This window comes from Budorcas taxicolor, chromosome 10 (assembly GCF_023091745.1).
Source record: "Budorcas taxicolor isolate Tak-1 chromosome 10, Takin1.1, whole genome shotgun sequence".
Taxonomy (NCBI): Eukaryota; Metazoa; Chordata; class Mammalia; order Artiodactyla; family Bovidae; genus Budorcas; species Budorcas taxicolor.
The window spans coordinates 49,519,395-49,543,732 of NC_068919.1; the positions used below are offsets into that span (position 1 = coordinate 49,519,395).

At 42.5% G+C, this 24,338-nt stretch overlaps 1 protein-coding gene across 1 annotated transcript; it reads right to left on the bottom strand.

The window, feature by feature from the left end:
• Window positions 1-271: 271 nt before the first annotated feature.
• On the bottom strand, window positions 272-24,338 carry CCNB2 (cyclin B2). Its single transcript, XM_052647022.1, has 9 exons — window positions 24,224-24,338; window positions 22,241-22,369; window positions 22,022-22,135; window positions 11,760-11,930; window positions 11,306-11,464; window positions 9,419-9,655; window positions 8,982-9,122; window positions 1,847-1,957; window positions 272-382 (listed from the first exon to the last, which is right to left on the bottom strand). Exons 1-9 carry the CDS (start codon window positions 24,245-24,247, stop codon window positions 272-274), a joined length of 1,197 nt encoding a protein of 398 aa, XP_052502982.1. The 5' UTR covers window positions 24,248-24,338.

The window sequence follows — 24,338 nt, forward strand, 5'->3', positions numbered from 1 at the left end:
TTCCCCACATCTAAATATAACAATCATAACAGCTCAAAAAGAAATTAGTCATAGCAAGGCTTCTATTGACTTCTTCAGTATAGAATACCCAAACACAAACACACAGGATACCTTAAGAAAATCGATAGCTTTATTTTTCCTCAATATACATTTAGAAAACTGGTCTAAGAGGTTTCATGCGATAGACCAGGGGACTATATACAAACTCAGGAATTCCAGATCAGCAAGACAAAGTGCACAGACGACACACTCTTCCCCAGGGCTCTGGAGCCTAGGATCGTCCCAGCAGAGGTGAGGCAAGTTCCTGGATGGCTTTTGAGTTCAGCTGAGGAATCGTGCTGATCTTCAGGAGTTTGCTGCTTGCATACTTATTCTTGACAGCCTGCAGAAGTCATCTGCGGTTAAGCACACATCAGGAGCCCCCCATGATGCCCCCAACCTTATACCTTATTCCTAGTCTAATTTACAAGTATCAAAGGGCCAGATCCACAATCTCCAAAGGGTATGATGATGCCAAACCACTAAAGTTCACAAGTGCTCTAGGCAGGGGTCCCCAGTCTCCGGGATCTAATGCCTGATGACCTGACGTGGGGCTGATGTAAAAATAATAGAAATAAAGTGCACAATGAAAGTAACTGTGTTTCAGTCATCTCGAAATTATGCCCCCCATCCCCTCCATGGAAAAATTGTCTTCTACGAAGCTGGTCCCTGGTGCTGAAAAGGTTGGTGACCACTGCTCTAGAGCAGTTTCCTGCCATGCCTAGGAATGGATAAAACCCAGCTGGTAGCACAGGTGATGGGGAACAAACGATTTCAAGGTCCAGAGAGCAGGCTTTCTCTCACAAGGGGTAGAGATAGGAGCTGTTTATCCTATCTAGTGCCACTGGGACATAACAGATTCACCAGCACTGGAGCAGTAACTGGCCATAAAGATGAGTGGTAACTGGTGCTCAGGTCCCAGAGGACACTCAGGACCAAAAACACACTGCTTCCCTGGTGTGCTCAGTCATGCTGAAGCTACAAGGGAGGACGCACGCCTGACCGTGAGGACACTCGGTATAGATGTCTTGCTCTCGTCACCAGACCCTGGGTGAGCCCTGATATTCAGCATCACACAGGCACAGGACAGCACCCTGTCTCCCCTGGTTTCTCCTCTCAGATGGGCCATAAAGAGACAGACGCCAGCCCCCAGGACTCTTCCTGAATGGGCTGCCTGCCTCGCCTCCTTCACCAGGCTTGCTGTTCAGGTGTTGTATAGTGTTAGTTGCTCAGCTGTGTCCAACTCTTTGCGATCCTATGGAGTGGAGTCCACTAGGCTCCTCTGTCCATGGGATTCTCTAGGCAAGAACAGAGGATCTTTCCCACCCAGGGATTGAACCGCGTCACTTATGTCTCCCACACTGGTAGGTGGCTTCTTTACCACTAGTGCCACCTGGGCAGTCCCTCTCAGTCACTGTCCTAAAAGATGCTGGACAAAGGCCCTGCGTGAGGTCACCCGAATACGCAAGCCTTCCACAGGGCCACTCGAGCTGGGCCCTTACGTGCCGGCCAGCATTCCCGGCTTGTGGTGCGCCTTCCCCAGAAAGTTGGGTGGGACACGGGTAATACACTGAACAGCTGCCTCGGGCTGGACACAGGGAGCCTGTCTACCTTGTTGTAAAGGCCGTCAGCTCTCGGGGTTTATCAGTATGCTCCAGCCCCTGGTCTACTAGAGAAATATAACGTGTGAAACAGACTCACACACATGCCCAAGTATTTACATGAAGATGCAAACACATACACACCCACCCTCTCACACCCTGAACCCGTAACCTCGAGTCTGACCAGCCGCGGGAAGAGTACTCACGGTGAACTTGGTCCTGCTCTCGTTGACACGCACGACGTTTTTGGCCATGTGCCGCATGACCTCCAGCACCTCGCTCTCTGTGTAGCCGGTGTAATACTGCTGCTTTAGGTTCTGGAACACAGCGCAAAGCAGCCGCGAGATGAAATCCCCTCTCCCTTAGGAGAGCACATCTTACATATGCTGACATTAGTGATGTAAAAGCTATAAAAATATCCTTCCCTGCTGGAAATTCAGCCTCAGCCTCAACCACTATCATGGTATTTACAAAGCTGCCAGTAAACCCAGGATGACTCTGGCTCTGAGCTGGACTAAGTTAAGACACTACAAAAACTCTCAGCTCAATCAAATGGCGAAGGTCCCAAATAATTACATTTTAAAGAAGGTTGCACAGGAAGTAGGTTAGTTCAACTAACATAGCTTTCAGGCTTGCCTCTGTCACCACACTGAAAGGGGAAGGAAAGAGGGACACGTATAAACAGCCTCAAAAGGGCTGACCATAAGGGCACGCCTCAGTCCCCACTTAACAGCCCAGCTTGGCAGCGTCCAGTGGGAAGCTGAGAGCCCAGATATCCATCCTGGCAGTCAGGGAAAAAGGTTCAGGATTAGGAAATAAACTGGGGGACTTCAGTGGTGAAGAATCCACCTGCTACAAAAATATACAATTGAGAAAAGACAACCTCTTTAACAAATGGTGCTGGGAAAACTGGTCAACCACCTGTGAAAGAATGAAACTTGAACACTTTCTAAACACCATTCACAAAAATAAACTTGAATTAAAGATCTAAATGTAAGACCAGAAACTATAAAACTCTTAGAGGAAAACACAGGTAGAACACTCTGACATAAATCACAGCAAGATCCTCTATGACCCACCTACCAGAGTAATGGAAATAAAAACAAAAATAAACAAATGGGACCTAATTAAACTTAAAAGCTTTTGCACAACAAAGGAAACTATAATCAAGGTGAAAAGGCAACCTTCAGAATGGGAGAAAATAATAGCAAACAAAACAACTGACAAAGAATTAATCTCCAAAATATACAAGTAGCTCATGCAGCTCAATACCAGAAAAATAAACAACTGAATCAAAAAGTGGGCCAAAGAACTAAACAGACATTTCTCTAAAGAAGACATACAGATGACTAACAAACACATGAAAAGATGCTCAACATCACTCATTATCAGACAAATGCAAATCAAAACCACAATGAGGTACCATCTCACGCCAGTCAGAATGGCTGCGATCCAAAAGTCTACAAGCAATAAATGCTGGACAGGGTGTGGAGAAAAGGGAACCCTCTTACACTGTTGGTAGGAATGCAAACTAGTACAGCCACTATGGAGAACAGTCTGGAGATGTGTTAAAAAACTGGAAATAGAATTGCCATATGACCCAGCAATCCCACTGCAGGGCATACACACCGAGGAAACCAGAATTGAAAGAGACACATGTACCCCAGTGTTCATTGCAGCACTGTTTACAATAGCTAGGATATGGAAGCAGCCTAGATGTCCATGGGCAGACGAATGGATAAGGAAGTTGTGGTACATATACACGATGGAATATTACTTGGCTATAAAAAAGAATGCATTTGAGTTAGTTCTAATGAGAAGGATGAAACTGGAGCCTATTATACAGAGTGAAGTCAGAAAGAGAAACACCAATACAATATATTAACACATATATATGGAATTTAGAAAGATGGTAATGATGACCCTATATGCAAAACAGCAAAAGAGACACAGATGTAAAGAACAGACTTTTGGACTATGTGGGAAAGGGAGAGGGTGGGGTGACTTGGGAGAATAACACTGAAACATGCATATTACCATAGGTAAAATAGATGACCAGTGCAAGCTCGATGCATAAAACAGGGCACTCAAAGCTGGTGCTCTGGGACAACCCAGAGAGATGGGGTGGGGAGGGAGGTGGGGGGGGGGGGGGTTCAGGACGGGGGACACATGTACACCTGTGGCTGATTCATGTCAACGTATGGCAAAAACCACCACAATACTGTAAAGTATTTAGCCTCCAATTAAAATAATTTGAAAAAAAAAACAAAAAAGAGAATCCACCTGCTACCACTATTTACAATAGCTAGGACATGGAAGCAAACTAGATATCCACCAACAGATGACTGGACAAAGAAGTTGTGGTACATATGTACAATGGAAAACTACTCAGCCATAAAAAGGAAAGCATTTGAGTCAGTGCTAATGAGGTGGATGAACCTAGAGCCTATCATACAGAGTGAAGTAAGTCAGAAAGAGAAAAACAAAATATTGTTTATTAACACATGCATATGGAATCTAGACAGACGGTACTGGTGAACCTATCTGCAGGGCAGTGATGGAGATGCAGACATACAGAACAGACTTACGGACACAGCGAGCGGGGAAGGAAAAGGCGGGACAAATGCGGAGAGAGAAGCATGGGAACATACACACTGCCGTATGTAAAACAGATAGCCAGTAGGAATTTGCTTTATGACCCGGGGAACTCAAACCAGGGCTCTGTGACAACCTAGAGGGGTGTGATGGGGTGGGAGGTGGAAGGGAGGTTCAAGAGGGAGGGGACATATGTATACCTATGGCTGATTCCTGTTGATGTATGGCAGAAACCAAGGCAATACTATAAAGCAATTATCCTTCAATTAAAAAAAAAAGGAATTCACCTGCTAATGCAGGGAACACGGGTTCAATCCCTGGTCCAGGAAGATTTCACATGACACAGGGCAGCTAAGCCCACGCACTGTAACCAGAAAAGCCACTGCAATAAGGAGCCCATGCACAGGGACTAGAGAGTAGCCCTGCTTGCCGCAACTAGAGAAAACCCACGCTCACCAATGAAGACCCAGCACAGCCAAAAATAAATAAATCTTTTTAAAAAAGAAATAAACTGGGCCATAAGCAGCAATCTAAGCTATGAAACCCAAAAGAACTGACTTCCCAGGTGGCACCAGTGGTAAAGAACACCTGCCAATGCAGGAGACACAAGAGACGCAAGTTTGATTCCTGGGTTCAGGAAGATCCCCTGGAGCAGGGCATGGCAACCCACTGCAGTATTCTTGCCTGGAGAATCTCATGGACAGAGAAGACTGGCGGGCTACAGCCCATAGGGTTAGGGTTGCAAAAGAGTCAGACACTACTGAAGCAACTTGAGCACACAACACACAGGGCTCTCTTGTTGGGCCCTCATAGTTAAGAACGAGAAAACCCACAGCACTCAGAAGCATGTACACCCAGCCTCCCAGAGAACAAAACTTAAGCAAAAAAGACAGCTGTTGACTGAGAGTAAGACTTGTTTTTCATGAAGATATGTAACCTGATGATTTCAGTTTGTGATAAAATTCTAAAAGCTAAAACACACCACTTTCATATGTACAATTGGGAAAATAAACCACAATATCCTTAATAAACCACAATAAATAAACCACAATAACCTTAATCCTAAAATAGTTTAAAGGCAAAAAATAGTAAGCAAGAGTGAATCTGATGTAACACATAGCTACTGGCATTTTGATATTAACTGCCAGTAAACAGGGAGGCCTACACTTGATAGGTTGAGAGCCAAGGAAGCAGCTCTAATTGACTAAAATGGGCCACTGGTACCAAGATCATGTGTCCTACATGGACCAGTGACTTTTTTGTCTCCAATTTCGTGTGTGTTTATTTTTTATTTTTTTTAATTGGAGGAAAATTGCTTTACAATGTTTTGTTGGTTTCTGCTATACAACAGCGTTAATAAACCATTGTTGTTGTCTGACTCTGCAATCCCATGGACTGCAGCACGCCAGGCTTCCATGTTCTTCACCATCTCCTGGAGTTTGCTCAAACTCATGTCATATATGCCCCTCTATTAAACCTCCCTCCCACCTCCCCATCCTTGCCTCCTATTTTTATGTCAAATAATCTCAAATCTATAGAAAAAATGAAAGAATAAAATAATGAATATCTGTATATTCTTTGTGCAGATTCATCAGTTCTTAATACTTCACCACTTCCTCTCCTCCTCTTCTCCTCCCCTGCCACTCACTCATAGCATCTGCAACTCACTTTCACATGGTTCAGCAAAAGTTGTATGTGATTTTTTAAGCCATCAAATGGCTGAACCATGTGAAAGTGAGTCGTAGGACTTCCCTGGTGGTTCAGGGGTTATGAAGCCGCCTGCCAATATAAGGCATATAGGTTCGATCCCTGGTTCCTGGAAGATTCCACATGCTGTGTTGTAAATAAGCCCGTGTGCCACAACTATTGAGCTTGCGCTCTAGAGCCCACAAGTTGAAACTACTGGAATATGTGCACCCTAGAACTGCAGTGAGAAGCCTGTGCACCACAACTATAGAGTAGCCCCCACTCACCACAACTAGAGAAAGCCCGCATACAGCAACAAGACCCAGCATAGCCAAAAATAAAAATAAATTATAAAAAGGAAGTGAGTTGCAGACACCGTGACACATCACTTCTAAATGTTTCACAAGTATCTCCTAAAAAGTATTGATATTTTCCTCCCTAGCCACAATAACTTTATCACATAAGAAACATCAACAGTTCCATAATACCATACAGTCAATATTCAAATCTCGCCAATTGCTGCAAAAATATATTTTACAGATTTTTTTAAAAAAATATATATCCAGGGTCCAATCAAGGTATACACAGTCCATTTGGTTGTTGTTGTCTTTGGTGTTTAATTTCAAACTCCCATTTTCTTGGCTTTAAATGACACTGACTTTTTTGAAGGATCCAGGCCAGTTGGTTTGAAAATGTCCCACATTCTGTATTTGTCTGTTTCCTGATGGCTAGATTCATATCCAACATTTTGGACATGAATTCTCTATAGGGGAAAATGCATACTTCCTACTGCATGAGAAGGAGGTCAAGTCAGGTTGTCAAAGATACAGGTTTTCTTCAGAATCACTATGCAACTGAGGGGTGATATTTGGAGAACAATATGAATCTTGTTCTCCAAAATTATTTTACTTAATGCTTATAAGCATCAATTGATGATCCTTGCTGGAATCAGTTATCACTGGGGGTTTAAAAATGGTGGGTTTCTATCTCTACCATTATTTCTAATTAGCTGGCTTTCTACTGAATTTTTTTTTAACTCCCTCCTTCCCTTCCTCATCTTCCTTCTTTCCTTTTTTATCATTATGGACTCATGCATTTTTTAATACATTATAATCTATTGGATCATAATTCTTTTTAATGCTCAACTGTAGTCAGAAGGAAACCTTCCAAGCCAGTTTCTATGTCCTCTTTTGATGTACCCCCACTGATGTTTGAGAATTTGCTTGCTACCTGTTATAAACTGCTCTAGGCTCACCATGTACTTCCCCCTGCCATAGTTCTGAAATCAGATTATTTCTCAAAGGAGCTCTAGTTCCTAATGGGTCATGCCTTGAGTATCCAAGATGTGAGCACTAGGCATCTTCATTGCTACTGAGTTATCACTCTTTCTGGTCCTTTCATTATGGATTTATTGATGTTTCTAAAACCGAATTAATATTATAGGGTTTTCCTTTTGTTTTTAATTGTTAACAACATTTTATCTTCTTACAGTGAGAGTTTTCATCCTTAATAACATGAATGTTTATTTGCTTTGAGTGTTAGTCGCTCAGTCATGTCAAACTCTATGCAATCCCATAGATGGTCTCCTCTGTCAAATTCTCCAGGCAAGAATACAGGAGTGGGTTGCCATTCCCTTCTCCAGGATATCTTACCGACCCAGAGATTGAACCTGGGTCTCCGCATTGCAGGCAGACTCTTTACTGTCTGAGACACCAAGGAAGCTCTACTCTTATTTGCTTTATCCTACAACATAGTTTCAGAATTATAACAGACAACTATTAATCTCCTATTAACAGATTAGTAAACCTCCTAAGAAAGCTTTAAATATGTGACCTTTTTTGTTCGTTTTGTTGACCTTCACATCCCACTATAGATGCACAGTCAGAATGCTAAAGCTACCAGAATTAATTATTCTCTCTGTTACCACTCTGAATATATAGTAACATTTTTTTGCTTAATTCCAGTTCAGGATTTGCACAGAATATTCAAAAGTCAAAATAGTTACATTACTCTTGTATACAAGCTAATAAAAAATTACAACCAGGAGTCCTGCTTCCCCACCCTCAACCTTCTACTCTGATACCCACACTCAGAGGTATCCATCTTCATTCATTTCCATTTATATGTTTTTTGAAAAATGAGCAAATACATCACACACATACATAACCCCTCTCTCTTATTTCCATTCTTTCTTATGTAAAATGTAAACTCTATCGACTGTATAGAGGAACAGGTTCACCATGGTGCCCTGGCAATCTTGCACGTATCCATCACAGGCCATGCAGACAAAGGTTGGAACCACATGGATCTGCCTTGGCTTTGTGATCTTGTGATAAGATGGGGTCTTATCGCCTCCTGGGTTCAGCTAATGTGTTTGCTCTGCTGTCTGTGAACTCTAAAACTGCTTAACAGGAACCTCCCTGGTGGTCCAGCAGCTAAGACTCTGTGCTCCCAGTGCAGGGGATCCCTCATCAGGGAACTAGATCCCACATGCTGCAACTAAGACCTGGTGAAGCCAAATAAATAAGTGCTTTTAAAAAATATATATAAATAAATAAAACTGTTTAGTGGCGGTCAAGAGCGGGCTCGTCCACAAAAGCGCTCCTCTGACTCTCACCGCAGGCAACGCCCCCTATGTTTCACTGCTATCCTTTTTGGTGTTCGAAACAAGAACCCAAGGAGCAGATGACATCTTTGACTACTTGAATGAACCTGAAAGTGGCTCAGTTCATCTTTACCCATCTAAACAAGGTCAGGTCTTGGCCCTACTTTGTCTTATGTGCTTGACAACTTGCTTGTTTCACTTAACAAAATAACCCAGAAATCTTATTGTATCAGTTCTCAGTGGCCTTCCTCACTCTTGACGATGCTGTAACACAACATGTGTAAAATACCACGGCATAGTCCTCCAGTCTCCACCTGCATCATTCCAGCAGCTCTTTTAAGCCTGTGGAATTTTAACAGCTGTTTCAAGGACAGCACTGTGAAAATGCTAATACATTTCATATCAAGAGGCCCTAAAATATAGCTAATACATTTCTTCTTAAACTCAATACTCACCCATTTTCCTTGGCCTAGAACCTTCTGGGACAGGCAGGAAGCAGCTGCCGCCACCTTGGAAGGGTGGTAGTGTACCATGTCATAGTCAACGAGAGTCAGCTCCATCAAGTATTTGGCTAAAGTGTGCTGTTCAACATCGACCTACAAAAAAACAGCCGGAAATGGAAAGAAGCACAGCTGTTATTACTCTCCTGCAAAATTCTGGGTGAAGACCTAGGAACTCAAAGCCACTGAACTCTCTTTTCCTTCCCAGGCACTGCTCTGTTCCACAGCATGTTACAAACACAGAACATAAAGTCTTTGAAGAACTGACAAGTGTTAAGACTTATCTAAGAAATGCTTCCTATCAACTCATAAGCTTTCCGTTCATTGGATCATTTCTGGGATGAGACGACAAACAGCAAAATAAAGTCTCCTAGAGAACTGGAGGCACTTACCTCCCCAGCTTTCGACGCCCGCCTTAAGAAATGTAGCGGCAACGGTCGACCCAGCTCAAATTTCAGTTCCTTCAAAATCAGAGTTTCCATTTCTCTAATTTGAGAACTGGTATAAGCATTGTCAGTGATGTAAACAAAGTCTTCGATGTTTGGAGAAAACATTTCCTCATACTTGGAAGCCAAGAGCAGTGCCGTAATGCCAACCAGCTGAAGCTTCTTACGAGAGACTGGCTGAACCTAACGAAGAAAAATGTGTCAGAAGTCTTAACCAAGGAGAACGGGGGCTCTGGGTGGAGGAAAGTGAGAGGAAACCAAATCCTGGAGAAGCCCACATCAGCCCTGATCACACCTCTCTTAAAGCCCAGGAACCTCAGCACTGACCACAGTTACCACCACAGCCTGTGGCACCTGCCTGTCATGGAGTGCTCGCTCTGTGCCAGGCACAGGGCTGAGATTCAATCATCTCATGGAATCCTCACAAAAATCCTGGGCAGTACATATTTTTTCCCTCACAATTAGATGGCCTGAGAAGAGATGCAGACACCAGCCCTAGATCGGTGAATTGCTAACAGGGAAGAATTAGCCTGATGACCAAGCTCCCAGGCAGTACTCTGCACGCATCGTCCTGGCTTGAGTGTCTGGGGAAGCCCCAGTGTGGCCACTCAGCATGGTCTGAGTCATGATGAGGCCAACCGAAAAAGCAGGCGTTTAACAGGTGAGGAGGGCCAAGGAAGGGGGGCCTCAAGCATTCCTTTAATCCTCACCAAAAGTACACTTATTATTTAGCCTGAAGACCCTTCCAGAGATGCTTCAGTGTCAGAGGAAATCTAAATCTAGAGTGTAAGTGCTTCTCTTGACTTTTATTTTTAAACTAGGAATTTGTGTGTTTTGCTTTAACTCTCACTATTGAAAATCTGCCAAAAATATGACAATGCTTTCTATACCACTGAGGATTTTTGGACAATGAAAACCAATGGCTCTATGGTTGCTTAGCATTTTGCAGACTCTCAGGGTCATTATTATCAAGACAGTTATTACTGTATTGTTTGGGCAGCATTGTATTTGACCTACACCTATATTATAAATGTTGACTTCAAATAAATAAAACCTTAGGATTTCCCTGGTGGTCCAGTGGCTAAGACTCCAAATTCTCAATGCTGAGGGCCTGGGTTCAATCCTTGGTTGGGGAACCAGACCCCACATGCTCCAACTAAAGATCCCACATGCTGCAACTAAGACCTGGTGCAGCCAAATAAATTAATTGAAAATAAATCAATAAATCCTTACCTGCAGGACTACCAGTTGGTAGATAACACACTAGAGGTTAAGGTCTGGCATTTCTTCTCAGTCAGTGTTCTTGCATTACTGGTAGATATTTTGATGGTTACTTCTGCCTCTCAGCTTCATTTCTTACCTTCCTCTTTGCTTTAGACCTCACACTCTGAGTATACTCCCCACAGATCCCTCCAACCCTTTTAAGAAAACTGTCTCCTCCCTCTTCTACAGTGATTCAATGCTACAACTGGCTGGAAACTATTAAGTTCTCTAGTAAAACTCTTCATTTTTCATATAAGAGAGCTTAACACCAAAGAGTACTGAACTATGGAAATTGTGCAAGTGGGCCTGGAGAACCAGCCTCCAAAGCCACCATGGGCTTCAGATGGACTTTCAGACCATCTGCTGGTTTATCTCCTTTGATGAATGATTGTGGTGAGACAGCATCTCCTCTGGGCACTTTTCAGCAGGCTGACCTAACAGCAATGGTCAGCATTCCTGGAAGTGTGACATGCTTGAACTACAGCCTTTCCTAGCACTTGAAGTTCTTTGGCATCTCATAAATTGGCCTTTGGTCTTTTCTTCTGCGCAGAGTCCCCACAGCGTGCTCACCTGTAAATATCGGTCCATGATGGCAACACACATGTACAGCGTTTCCTGCAGCAGCCTGAACTTGGAGTGCACTTGCACCAGCCAATCCACCAGGATGGCACGCATGCGGCCGTTTATGTCTCTCCCGTCTAGGAAATGTGGGTTTATGGACTGCAGAACCTGTTGGTGGAATTGAAAAGTTTAAAAACCTGACTTCGGTGAACAACAAGGTCCTGCTTTAGCCATAGTCAATATCCTGTGATAAACCATAATGGAAAAGATTACAAGAAAGAACATATATGTATATATAACCAAGTCATTTTGCTGTACAGCAGTAATTAATACATTATAATTCAACTATACCTTCAATAAAAAATAAATTTAAGTTAAAAAAAAAAAAGCGAATTTCATTTCCTTCCCAGCTGTGTGGCAGATTCCACACTGCTGTACAACCAAACCACAAAGGCCCCCTCACCTCAAGCTGCCTTAGATATTGGTAGATATCCTTTACATAGTCGCTGCAGAGCTGTGGGTTCTCCCAGTCCTCAGTATCAATATCCTCAATTTTGCAGAGCAAGGCGTCAGAAAAAGCTTGGCAGAGGTTCTCCTCCTTCATGGAGATGTCCTGAGGTGTGGGAGAAGGACCCTGCATCCACAGGGGAAACCGCATGTGTCACTACCTTAGGAGGAGACTTGATCACAAATGCAGGGGCAACTGGTTTAAAAGCATCATATGCATTTTTATAAATAATAAAGCCCCAACAAAAACATTTCAGAGTAAGAGGTGAATAATTCAAGTAGATGAAGTGTTTGGAGATAAACTCTTCTGTTTAAAAATGGTCTCATCCTTCAGTTAAAAATGTACTTTAGGCAAAAAAAAAAAAAACTCTAATTTCACTCAAAACGAAAACCCAGGTCCTCACAGTGTAGGCCTTTCCCTCTTCCCTTGCTAATCCATCTCTTACTTCTCTCCCCACTGTCTGCTCCTCACCAGCCTGCTGGTCAGGCCTCCCTCACCACAAGCAGGCTCCCTCTTCCGGGAAGGCTCAGTTCTTGTAGCCACATGGGTAATTCCCTCACGTACTTCCTCAAGTTTGGCTTAAGTGTTACCTTTTCAATTAGATTTATCCTATTTAAAATTGCCATCTGTCTCTACAATGCCCCCCCAACACAAACACGTTTCATCTCTCTAGTGTTTTACCCAACGAATCTATAACCTCCTAATATATCACAGAGGAGAGGCCAGGGTGCCCTCTGCTCCTGGGTGATGGAACGGCCCCAGGGTGGCCAATGGCAGCAGTGAGGTGGAGGTGCCCGCCACTCCTGGGCGTCCTTCAGCATCAGTTCCAGCCTTTCCCAGAGCCCCTCCCTGGCGACTCCAGCAGGGCCTTTGCTTTGGCCCCCAGACGGCACATTGACCAACATTCAATGGCCAGTGAAGGTTTACACACTCAATGAGGACCAGCAGGGGGACAACCAGGGCACAGGGCATGTCATCCAGCTACATGAGGTGGCTGAAGGGCATGTCCCTGCAAGTCAGGGCCTGATAAAATGTGGTCCACTGGCAAAGGGAATGGCAAATCACTTACTATTCTTGCCTTGAGAACCCCATGAACACTATGAAAACGCAAAAAGATATGACAATGAAAGATGAGCCCTCCAGGTCGGTAGGTGTCCATTATGCTAATGGGGAAGAACAGAGAAAATAGTTCCAAAAGAATGAAGTGGCTGAGCCAAAGGCAAACAACGCCCAGTTGTGGATGTGTCTGGTGGTGAAAGTAAAGTCCGACGCTGTAAAAAAACATTACATAGGAACCCGGAATGTTCAGTCCATGAATCAAGGTAAATTGGATGTGGTCAAACAGAAGATGGCAAAAGCGAATATCTACATTTTAGGAATCAGTGAACTAAAATGGACGGGAATGGACGAATTTAATTCAGATGACCATTTTATCTACTACTGTGGAAAAGAATCCCTTAGAAGAAATGGAGTAGCCCTCATAGTCAACAAAAGAGTCCAAAATGCAGTACTTAGGTGCAATCTCAGAAACAACAGAATGATCTTGGTTAATTTCCAAGACAAACCATTCAATATCACAATAATCCAAGTCTATGCCCCAACCACTAATGCTGAAGCTGAACTATTTTATGAAGACCTACATAGACCTCCTGGAACTAACACCAAAAAAATGTCCTTTATCATAGGGGACTGGAATCCAAAAGTAGGAAGTCAGGAGATATCTGGAGAAACATACAAGTTTGGCCCTGGAGTACAAAAAGAAGCAGGGCAAAGGCTAACAGTTTTGCCAAGAGAATGCACCAATCATAGTAAACACCCTCTTCCAACAACACAACAGACAGCTCTACACAAGGACATCACCTGATGGTCAATACCAAAATCAGACTGATTATATTCTTTGCAGTTGAAGATGGAGAAGCTCTATACAGTCAGCAAAAACAAGAGCGGGAGCTGACTGTGACTCAGATCATCAGCTCCTTATTGCAAAATTCAGGCTCAATTTGAAGAAAGTAGGGAAAACTACTAGGCCATTCAGGTATGACCTAAATCAAATCCCTTATGATTATACAGTGGAGGTGACGAATAGATTCAAGAGACTAAATCTGACAGACTGAGTGCCTGAAGAACTATGGATGGAAATTCGTACCATTGTACAGGATCGGTGATTAAAACCATCCCCAAGAGAAAGAAATGGCAAGAAGGCAAAGTGGTTGCCTCAGGAGGTCTTACAAATAGCCGAGAAAAGAAGAGAAGCGAAAGGCAAAGGAGAAAAGAAAGATATACACATCTGAATGCAGAGTTCCAAAGAATAGCAAGGAGAGATAAGAAAGACTTCCTAAATGAACAATGCAAAGAAACAGGAAAACAACAGAATGGGAAAGACTAGCGATCTCTTCAAGAAATTAGAGATACTAAAGGAACATTTCATGCAAAGATGGATACTACAAAGGACAGAAATGGTATAGATCTAACAGAAGCAGAAGATATTAAGAAGAGGTGGCAAGAATACACAGAAGAACTGTATGAAAAAGGTCTTAATGATCCAGATAACAACAATGGTATGATCACTCACCTAGAGCCAGACATCCTGGAATGGGAAGTCAAGTGGGCCCTAGGAAGCATCACTACGAACAAAGCTAGTGGAGGTGATGGAATTCTAGCTGAACTATTTCTAACCCCAAGAGATGATGCTGTAAAAATGCTGCACTTAATATGCTAGCAAATTTGGAAAACTCAGCAGTGGTCACAGGACTGGAAATGGTCAGTTTTCATTCCAATCCCAAAGAGAGCAATGCCAAAGAATGTTCAAACTATTGCACAACTGCAATTATTTCACATGCTAGCAAGGTAATGCTCAAAATCTTTCATGCTGGGCTTCAATGATAAGTGAATTGAGAACTTCCAGATGTTCAAGCTGAATTTAGAAAAGAGAAGAACCAGAGACCAAACTGCCAACACCCACTGGATCACAAAAAAAAGCAAGGGAATTCCAAAAAAATATCTACTTCTGCTTCATTGACTAAAATAAAGCCTTTGACTGTGTAGATCACAACAAACAGTGGAAAATTCTTAAAGAGCTGGGAATACCAGAACACCTTACCTGCCTCCTCAGAAACCTGTTAGAACTGGACATGGAACAACGGACTGGTTCAAATTGGGAAAGGAGTACATCAAGGCTGTATATTGTCACCCTGCTTATTTAACTTATATGCAGAGTAAACCATACAACGCCAGGCTGGATAAAGCACAAGCTGGAATCAAGATTGCAGGAAAAAATATCAATAACCTCAGAAATGAAGATGATACCACATTAATGGCATAAAGCGAAAAGGAACTAAAGAGACTTTCTTTTTTTGAGACTTTTGATGATGGTGAAAAAGAAAAGTGAAAAAGTTGGCTTAAAACATTCAAAAAACTTGGCACAATATTCAAAAAACTATGACTACGTCATCTAGTCCCATCACTTCATGGCAAATAGAGATGGAAAAAAGTGGAAACAGTGACAGATTTTATTTTCTCGGGCTCCAAAATCATTGCAGACAGTGACTACAGCCAGAAAATTAAACGACACTTGCTTTTTGTAAGAATAGCTATGACAAACCTAGACAGTGTATTAAAAAGCAGAAACATCACTTTGCCAACAAAGGTCCATACAGTCAAGACTGTGGTTCTTCCAACAGTCATGTATATATGTGACAGCTGGACCATAAAGAAGGCTAAGCACCGAAGAATTAATGCTTTCAAACTGTGGTGCTGGAGAAGACTCTTGAGAGTCCCTTGGACAACAAGGTGATCAAACCAGTCAATCCTAAAGGATCAACCCTGAATATTCATTGAAGGATTGATGCTGAAGCTGAAGCTCCAATACTTTGGCCACCTGATATGAACAGCCAACTCATTGGAAAAGACCCCCATGCTGGGAAAGATTGAGGGCAAGAGGAGAAGGGGGCAACAGAGGATGAGATGGTTGGATGGTATTGCTGACTCAATGGACATGAGTTTTAGCAAAGTCAGGGAGATGTGAAGGACAGAGAAACCTGGTGTGCTGCAGTTCATGGGATCAAAAGAGTCAAGACACCACTTAGCGATTGAACAACAATATATCACAGAATTTATTTATATATTATGCATATTATTTTCTACTTCTACCAGAATGTAAGTTCTATGACCTTACATCTATTCACACTGATTTTGCCCACTAAGGCCTCTCAAATGCCTATGTCATCCCTGACACACTTTTGTTGGCATAGCTGCTCAGTCATGTCTGGTTCTTTGCCACCCACTGGACTATACCACCAGCCTCCTCTGTCCACGGGATTTCCCAGGCAAGAATACTGGGCTGGGTTTCCATTTCCTTCTCCAGAGGATCTTCCCAACCCAGGGATTGAACCCACATGTCTTGTGTCTCTTGGTAGGTGGATTTTTTTTTTTTTTTACCACTGCTAGACCTGGGAAGGCTCCCTGACATATAGTAGGGTTCAGTAAATATTGAGTGTAAGAAACTTAGACACTTAGGTTCAGAGATTCCTAGAACTGATAGTTCACTTTGGCAGTGCCCTCTTGAGCAAGTGTAATGTTTTCTTCTGATCAACTAATTTATTCTAAATTGAGAAATTATTTGACAATGAAAAAGCAGGAAAGCACATTCCAGCCTATGAATAAAACAGGAGGAAGCAAAGACTGAGCAAGTAGACACCCAGTATTTTATTTTCTTATCATGACTGGGTGATTATAAAAAAAAAAAATCACACAAATTTAAATTGTATGGAGTTAAAACAAGCATTTAGTAATGAAGCATAAATAAACCATCACTTTTTTTTTTTTAAGGATAAGAGGTACTTCTCAAAGTATAGCCTAGGACTGCTAGGCTGTAAGAATATATATTAAAACAATAAAATATAGAAAGAAAGAGAAGGCAGGATAATAAACAAATTTAACTTACATAAAAGCTCAACGGTTACAGTTTCCAGTCTTGGAGAAGAAAACAGCAACAGCCACAGGATATGTAGCAATTCAAATCATGCCCTTCCCTCTTAAACAAAAGGTCTTGAATTGAGGAAGGGCCAGGTGAGCAAGAGGTATACAGGTATACCTCATCTACTTAAGAATTTAAGAACTACTAGAAGGAATAAGAAAAGTTACCTGAGGTCCTAGGGAGAAACCCAGTAAGCTCTTCAGAGAGCGCAGAACTCACTGAGCAGGCAAAGGCACATGAGTACAAAGTCCCAGGGGAAGCCAAGAAATAAAGGCAAGTCTGGGGACTGAGCACTGATTTGAGAATGGAGAGCGTAGCGTATGAGGTGACAGAAAGAGACTGGAAAGGTGAGCGAGAACCCGGCTAGGGAGTGTAGATTTCATCCAAAAGGAAGCGAATACCCTGAAGGCACTGAGCAAGAGTGACTGGAATCAGATGTGCATTTTAATAAATATGTGCAGCTTCAGTTTAAGGTTTCCTTTTTAGGGATAATCATCATTACTCTCCCCAGGAGCGGCAATCAGTACCAGGAAGCCTGGTTTAAGAAGACAGAAGTATACTACAAAGCTACAGGCATCAAGACAGTATGGTATTGGTACAAAAACAGAAATACAGACCAATGCAAAAGGATAGAAAGTGTAGAGATAAACCCTCGCACCCATGGGCACCTTATTGTTGACAAAGGAGCCAAGAATATACAATGAAGCAAAGATAGCCCCTTCAACACATGGTGCTGGGAAAACTGGACAGATACATGTAAAAGAATGAAATCAGAATACTTCCTAACACCATATACAAAGATAAACACAAAATAGATTAAAGACCTAAATGTAAGACCAGAAAATGTAAAAATCTTACAGGAAGACATAGGCAGTACACTCTGACATAAATCACCAGCAAGATCCTCTCTGACCCACTTCCTAGACTAATGGAAATAAAACTATACAAATGGGACCTAATTTAACTTACAAGCTTTTGCACAGAAGAGGAAATAAACAAGATGAAAAGACAACCCTCAGAATGAGAAAAAAATAACTGCAAACAAAGCAACTGACAAAGAGTTAATCTCCAAACTATACAAGCAGCTCCTGCAGCTCCATATCAGAAAAACAACACAATCAGAAAACTGGCAAAGACCTTCTTTGGAGGCATTTCTCCAAAGAAGACATACAGATGACCAATAAACACATGAAAAGATGCTCTCAACATCGCTCATTATTAGAGAAATGCAAATCAAAACCACAGTGAAGCACCATCTCACACCAGTCAGAATGGCCATCGTCAAAAAATCTACAAACAATAAATACTGGAGAGGATGTGGAGAAATGGTATCCCTCTTGCACTGTTGGTGGGAATGTAAATTGACATAGGCACTATGGAGAACAATATGGAGATTCCTTTAAAAACTAGAAATAAGACTACTGTGTGACCCAGCAATCCCACTACTGGGCATATACCCTGAGGAAACCACAATTCAAAACGACATGTATACCCCAATGTTCACTGCAGCTCTACTTATTAATACAATAAACAGGACATGAAAAAAGCCTAGATGTCCATTGATAGATGAATGGATAAATAAGCTGTGGTACAGATATACAATGGAATATACTCAGCCATAAAAGGAGTGAATTTGAGTCAGATGAACAGAGGTGGACAAACCTAAAGCCTGTTATACAAAGTGAAATAAGTCAGAAAGAGAAAAACAAACATCGCATATTAATGCATAAATATGGGATCTAGAAAAATGGTACTGATGAACTTATCTGCAGGGCAGGAACAGACACACAGACGTAGAGAACAGACTTGTGGCACAGCGGGGGAACAGAGAGGACAGGACAGAGAATAGCACTGAAATGTACACATCACCATGCAGGAGAGAGAGACAGCTAGCGGGACGTTGCCGTGTGACGCAGGGAGCCCAGCCCTGCGCTCTGTAACAACCTATAGGGGTGGGGTGGAGTGGAGGTGGGAGGGAGGTGCACAGAGGGGATATATGTATGCTTATGGCTGATTCACCTGTTGTACAGCAGAAACCAACAACACATTGCAAAGCAATTATCATCCAGCTAAAAACAAATAAAAATAAATTTTAAAGAAGAAGAAGACAGAAGTTATGTACTTCAGATGCCTTAGCAGCTTGAATATTCACCTGTTTCTACTCAGAAGCACACCTAAGTTCAGTCATATCCATAAAGCCACCAGGATAAGACAAGGATAATTGCTCTGGGCCTTAATTCAGAATTTCTTGAAAGCATTCCTTTTGGACTCCAACGTAACTGAATTATTATAAAATCCTTTCTAAGATCTCGCTTGCCTGTGGAGATACTAACCTCAGTTCTGTGAGCCAACTGTGCACTGGCCAAACTGTCCAGTGCCTGCTGCATGCAAAGATAACATGGATCAACTGGCTGTCCAACACAAAAGTGGTCCTAGAGCAAAAGCTTCACATTAGGGTGATGAATGAGTTCCGTGAGTCGTCAGAGACAACTGAAAAGCAGGCTCAGAAATAATAAAGTTGTGAGACTGTGCTGAACTTGAGATGTGGTTCTTTGCCAAAGGATGTGTGGAGATGAAAAAAGGCTACCGGAGTTCTCCCAGCACCAACATTTAATGAGTCGGTCTGTTAAGAGAGCCGATTAACATGCACATGCAGGGCTTCCCTGGTGGTCCCGTGGTTAAGAATCCACCTGCCAGTGCAGGGATGTGGGTCAATTCCCGGTTGCTGAGCTAAGATCCCACATGCCAGGGGGAACTAAGCCTGCCTGCCACAACTAGAGAGGCTGTACGCAGCAACAAAAGATCCCACAAGCCACAACTAAGACCCAATGCAGCCAAATAAATAAATAAAATATAAACATGCAAATATATAGGTATTTACACAAGTTTTGTTGAAACAGAGTTATTTTTTAAAATTATACTTTACTTTGAGCTGCGCTAGGACTTCGTTGCGCGGGCTTTCCTCTTGCTGCAGGGAGTTAGGGCTACTCTCTAGCTGCAGTGCTCAGGCTTCTCACTGTGGTGGCTTCTCTTGTTGCTGGTACCCAGGTTTAGTTGCTCCGCATCACGTGCGATCCTCCCAGCCCAGGGGTCGAACCACCACATCCTGCACTGGCAGGAAGATTCTTCACCACTGAGCCACCAGAGAAGCCCCAGGGTTCTTTTATTTGCTAGATTTATAATAGATAATATCAACTCAGTGCAATAAGGAAGGACTCCAAGAAAACCTGTTGATTCCAATCAGAGTTCGCGATTTGCAGCAGTAACTGTGTATATACGCATACACAAGCACACTCAGTTGCAGAAAGACGAAGTCAACTACTGAGGTTACCTTTAGGGAATGCAATGGAGTAGAATTTTGAGGGTGGGGAGAATAGTAAAAATGAACTGACCCGTTATTCTATGCACTCTACCATGTCTGTATTGTCTTGCTTATCCCTGTTTCTCGTATAATTAAAAATAAAAGACACTTCTTTTAATATGAATAGTCGTGCTCATTTCCTTTTATATATAGTTTTTGTTTTAGGGAAAGTTAGACCATAAACTATTCTTATCCGTGAATAATGACCATCACTACATTTAGTGTTTCAAGCAGATTTGTAAATCTAAAGCCACCTCCGAAGTTCTAGCCGCCCCTCCCTAGTATGTCTCCTAAGACCGCATCTGCCTCTGCCACAACGTATTACAGCACACACCTTCACTTTGATGTTCCGGGTTTGATTGGGAGCCTCCTGGGAACAGGAAGCTGGTTCACTCACCTTGTTTTCCCAGTGCCCAGCAAACAAGAGACTAGCAGAAAGCCTGTTTCCTTCCTTCAAACTACTGTTTGCCAAAGCCTCATGAGTCAGCAAAAACATAGTTTTCTCCCAAAATTTCAGGATTAACTACTCTAGTGCTTAAGGGTCTCACTCCACTCCAAGCAGCATACCCAAAGGATTCCTTCTGAATACAGAATGATGTCCCTGAAAGGAGTTCTGGGACATCCCAGCACGTTGAGGTTGTTTCTTAGCACCCACACTGACACTGGTAAATGGGCGGGCACTTAGGAGAGATCCAGGCTTATTCAAGACACCATCGGCCCAAGACACCCAACATATCCCTTCCATGGTCACCCTACACTGCTTTCATCACTGCTTTCATCTCCTCCTCCAAACTTTCCATACATTCCCCTCTGCCTAATGGGATATAACCCAAATTCCAAGGCCTTCAAATCCAACTGCGATCTTCTGTCCAACTTTTTGCCTGCCTCCTCACACAAACCTTCTGATCCAACTTAGACTTGCTGACTCTTTGCCCTGAAGGACATAACTTATAGGCCTATCCCCTCTTTGGTGCCTTGATCCCCACTGATGCTTTGTTTCCACCTTTCCTATCAGCTTTTCTCTATCCCTAAAAATCCCACTTACTTCAGCAAGTCTGCCTTGACCACTCCATCCCCCATGATTCTCTCCCTCCTTTAGATGGGACACTGTATTCAGTCATCCATTGCCTGTGGGTACCAAGCATCGCGCCCTCGGATTACAGATTTAATTTTCAGGTACAAATGCCCCCTCTAGATAAGTCTCCTCAAGGCAAGATGTCTTAACACAGCCTTAGCACAATTGGATGTGTATAGTAAGTACTCAACCTATTTCTCCAATATGTCCAATGTTTTACCAAAAAATTTCAAGCAAACAATTATATAAATATCTTGAACTAGAAAGAGTAGTCATTGTTGTATTGTCAGCACTTACAACAGTGCTTGCTTCACTGTAATTATATGACTTTGTGTAATCTATGAATGAGAGCATGCATGAACTAGAAGATGGTGGAAGATGAACAGGCCAGTGCGTCCACTACCATTCTAACTTTAATTGAACTAACCAGTCATGGAGACTACAATCTCTCGATACCATCCTGGCATTACTTTGTTCTTCCATGAGTGAAGGTCTCATAATTGTAAGCTTCCACCACCTTTGCAGCCAAGTTCATTCTTATAGTGAATTATTTTTAATAAAATCTATCAAATTTTCCTCTGAGATCATGAAATTTATTTAGGTATTAAGGTATTTAACTTTGTTACTCAAGGTCATAACATTATGTTAATTACTACAAAGATGTTCATTTTCTACACTGTTGTCTTAAAGCAGAGCTCCTGCTATCAATGTTCTTCAAAAGCGGCAGTGATGATAAAGGTGCCCTTACACCATAGCCCCAAACTGGCTACTCTGTTAAGTATGCTTGTAAATTCAGAACTTCCTACCTTTGGAGCCAACACATCCATCTGCACTGGTTTCACAGAAGCAGTAGGTTTCGGGTGCTTGTTGACATTTGTTATTTTGGTGGGTGGAACAGGTACTTTAGTGTTCTGGGCTTTCTGAAATGAAAAAGAAATGTGAAGAGGGCAAGACAGCCTGTGTTGCCACTGAGTGCTCTACAGGGTCAGCCTAGTGTGCAGAGGTGCAGCCCTCACAGTTGTTACCTTAGCTACTTGTATGGCTCGGGTTGTAACCCGATTTCCAATTTCTTCTAAAACTGCCCGCCTGATAGTCACATGACTTTTAGGTTTAGAATTAACTCCTGTGTCATTATTCTCTAAATCGGTGGACACCTGAAAAAAAAAAAAAAACACACACAAGGAAAAAAATTATTCAAAGTTGAGATAATTTACAATACTTTGCTGGTGTCAGATCCTCAGGTTCAGAATTGATTTGGCAATGGTGAATTTATTGAGGTCTATCTGCGAGAAGGAAAGGTAAATTTTAGGAAGTCTAAAAATGCTACTTTCTATTTATAACATCACTCTAAATTAGGCAAATACACTCATTCACTTTTTTTTTAATCCCACTAAGAGCTTCCTATATGGACCCTGTATATGAATGCCATCTATTTAAAAAACTTCCTGGACAGAGATGAGTAACAGGTGCAATTAAGATGCAATATTAAAAAGCTGTTTAAAAGCCAGACGTTTAAAACCTAAACTAGGTTTTGATTCTACAAATAAGTGCTCAGATTGGCAACATCTTTAAAGACAGCCTTTTAGCTGTGAGGGTGCCATAGCATGTAAGCTCTCTTTTATTAGGGCTATTTAGAAAGAAAAGTTTTCATGGGTAAAATAGTTTTACCTCAACTTCAGAGAAAGTGTGAATTGTATGAAATAAAAATTGTTGACATGCGTTAGACAGAATGCACTTAGAAACAGAAACTTGTTAGTAAAAACAAGAAAAGTTTTACATAGAAAAGTTTATTATATGTGATAAACATTTCAGGAGAAAAAAAAACAGCATGTACTATTCTTGATAATCAGGGGTCCTAATCTTAACATATTTTCCAACAGAGGATTTGAATGGACCTACCAGAATAGACAAATGGGCAGGGGAAAATGCAAGCCTTACCTGAATAGAAGGGAATTTAACTATGAAAGCACTTTATGGGGTAGTTTAGACAAAAATTACTTATCAGTTTGACTCAGATTCACAAAAGTGTTACAGTTAAATACAGAATGTATTCAACTTATTAGGATCCTCAAAAGTCACACTGTTCAAGTCACTGCCAGTTTTAAAAAGTGTTTTAAATTTCCTGTGGGTTGAAGTGGTAATCTAGGTCAATCCATTTGGAAGGGGAAATCAGCAGCTTTTAACAAGCCTACAGCCAGGAGGATGGAGCTCAGGTGTGTCAGGGCCCTCTACTTTTCAGCAAGGAAAAAAACAGATCCAGGTACGATTCAAACCCATAGAAAATTCCAAACTACCATTAATGCTTTGTTTTTTGCAAAGATGAAATAAATGAATTTGGACCTTCTTTCAGTCTGCCATATGGCTCCAAATAATATCTCTATTACACTTGAGTAAAGGAAATTACTTTTTTAAAGGGGCAAGCCCATACATTGGCGAACTTAGCCTTGTAAGACTTCGTGTGCAGAAATAAACAGGAAACTCATACAAAGTGAAATGTGCAAAATTTGAAAAACAGCCATAGCTGTTGCTTGATTAAACATCTGAAATATTTTTCAGCCTGCGGAATTTCTTCGTCTTTCTCCCCTTCCCCACAGCTGATTCCTTAGCTGGCAAGGACTGAAAGAGGAAGAAAACCCCAAGCAGCTGTATTTAGATAACTCAGCAACAAAGCGCTCTCGGGGACCGCTTGCCCAGTCCTAGGCCCAGCGCTCCAGGGACTCACTTGACAAGTGCCAGGCCCGAGGCGTTTTCCTATACTCCCCTCGCCCCGCGGAAGGGACGGCCAGGCCAGGAGCCAGCACCGGGAGAGCGGAAGCAAGGCGAGAAGTCAGCCGGCGGGGATAGGCCTCAGGGCCGGCCAGGCCCTAGGGCCCAGGCCGCCCGCAGGAAGAGGAAAACGGCGCAGCTTGGGACGAAGTTCAAAGCCGAGGAGAAAGAGAAGAGACAGTCGGCAGAGCAGGCAGCGCGGCCGGGCCCAGGACCGTGCGGAGGGTCGCCGGCCCACTCACCGTCGGGCGTCGGAGAAGCGCCATGAGGAAACGGACAGGCAAGAGTGGCGGCCCCGCCCAGGGAAGGACGCGGACTGGACACAGAGAGCACTAGCTTCCGCCGCGCAGTTACGAC

Coding starts and splice junctions, on each gene's coding strand:
- CCNB2 (XM_052647022.1), bottom strand. CDS start 24,247: ATGGCGCTTCTCCGACGCCCGACG. Junction 22,136..22,240: donor GAGCCATACAAGTAGCTAAG/GTAACAACTGTG, acceptor TTTTCATTTCAG/AAAGCCCAGAACACTAAAGT. Junction 9,123..9,418: donor GGGCGTCGAAAGCTGGGGAG/GTAAGTGCCTCC, acceptor GTTTTTTTGTAG/GTCGATGTTGAACAGCACAC.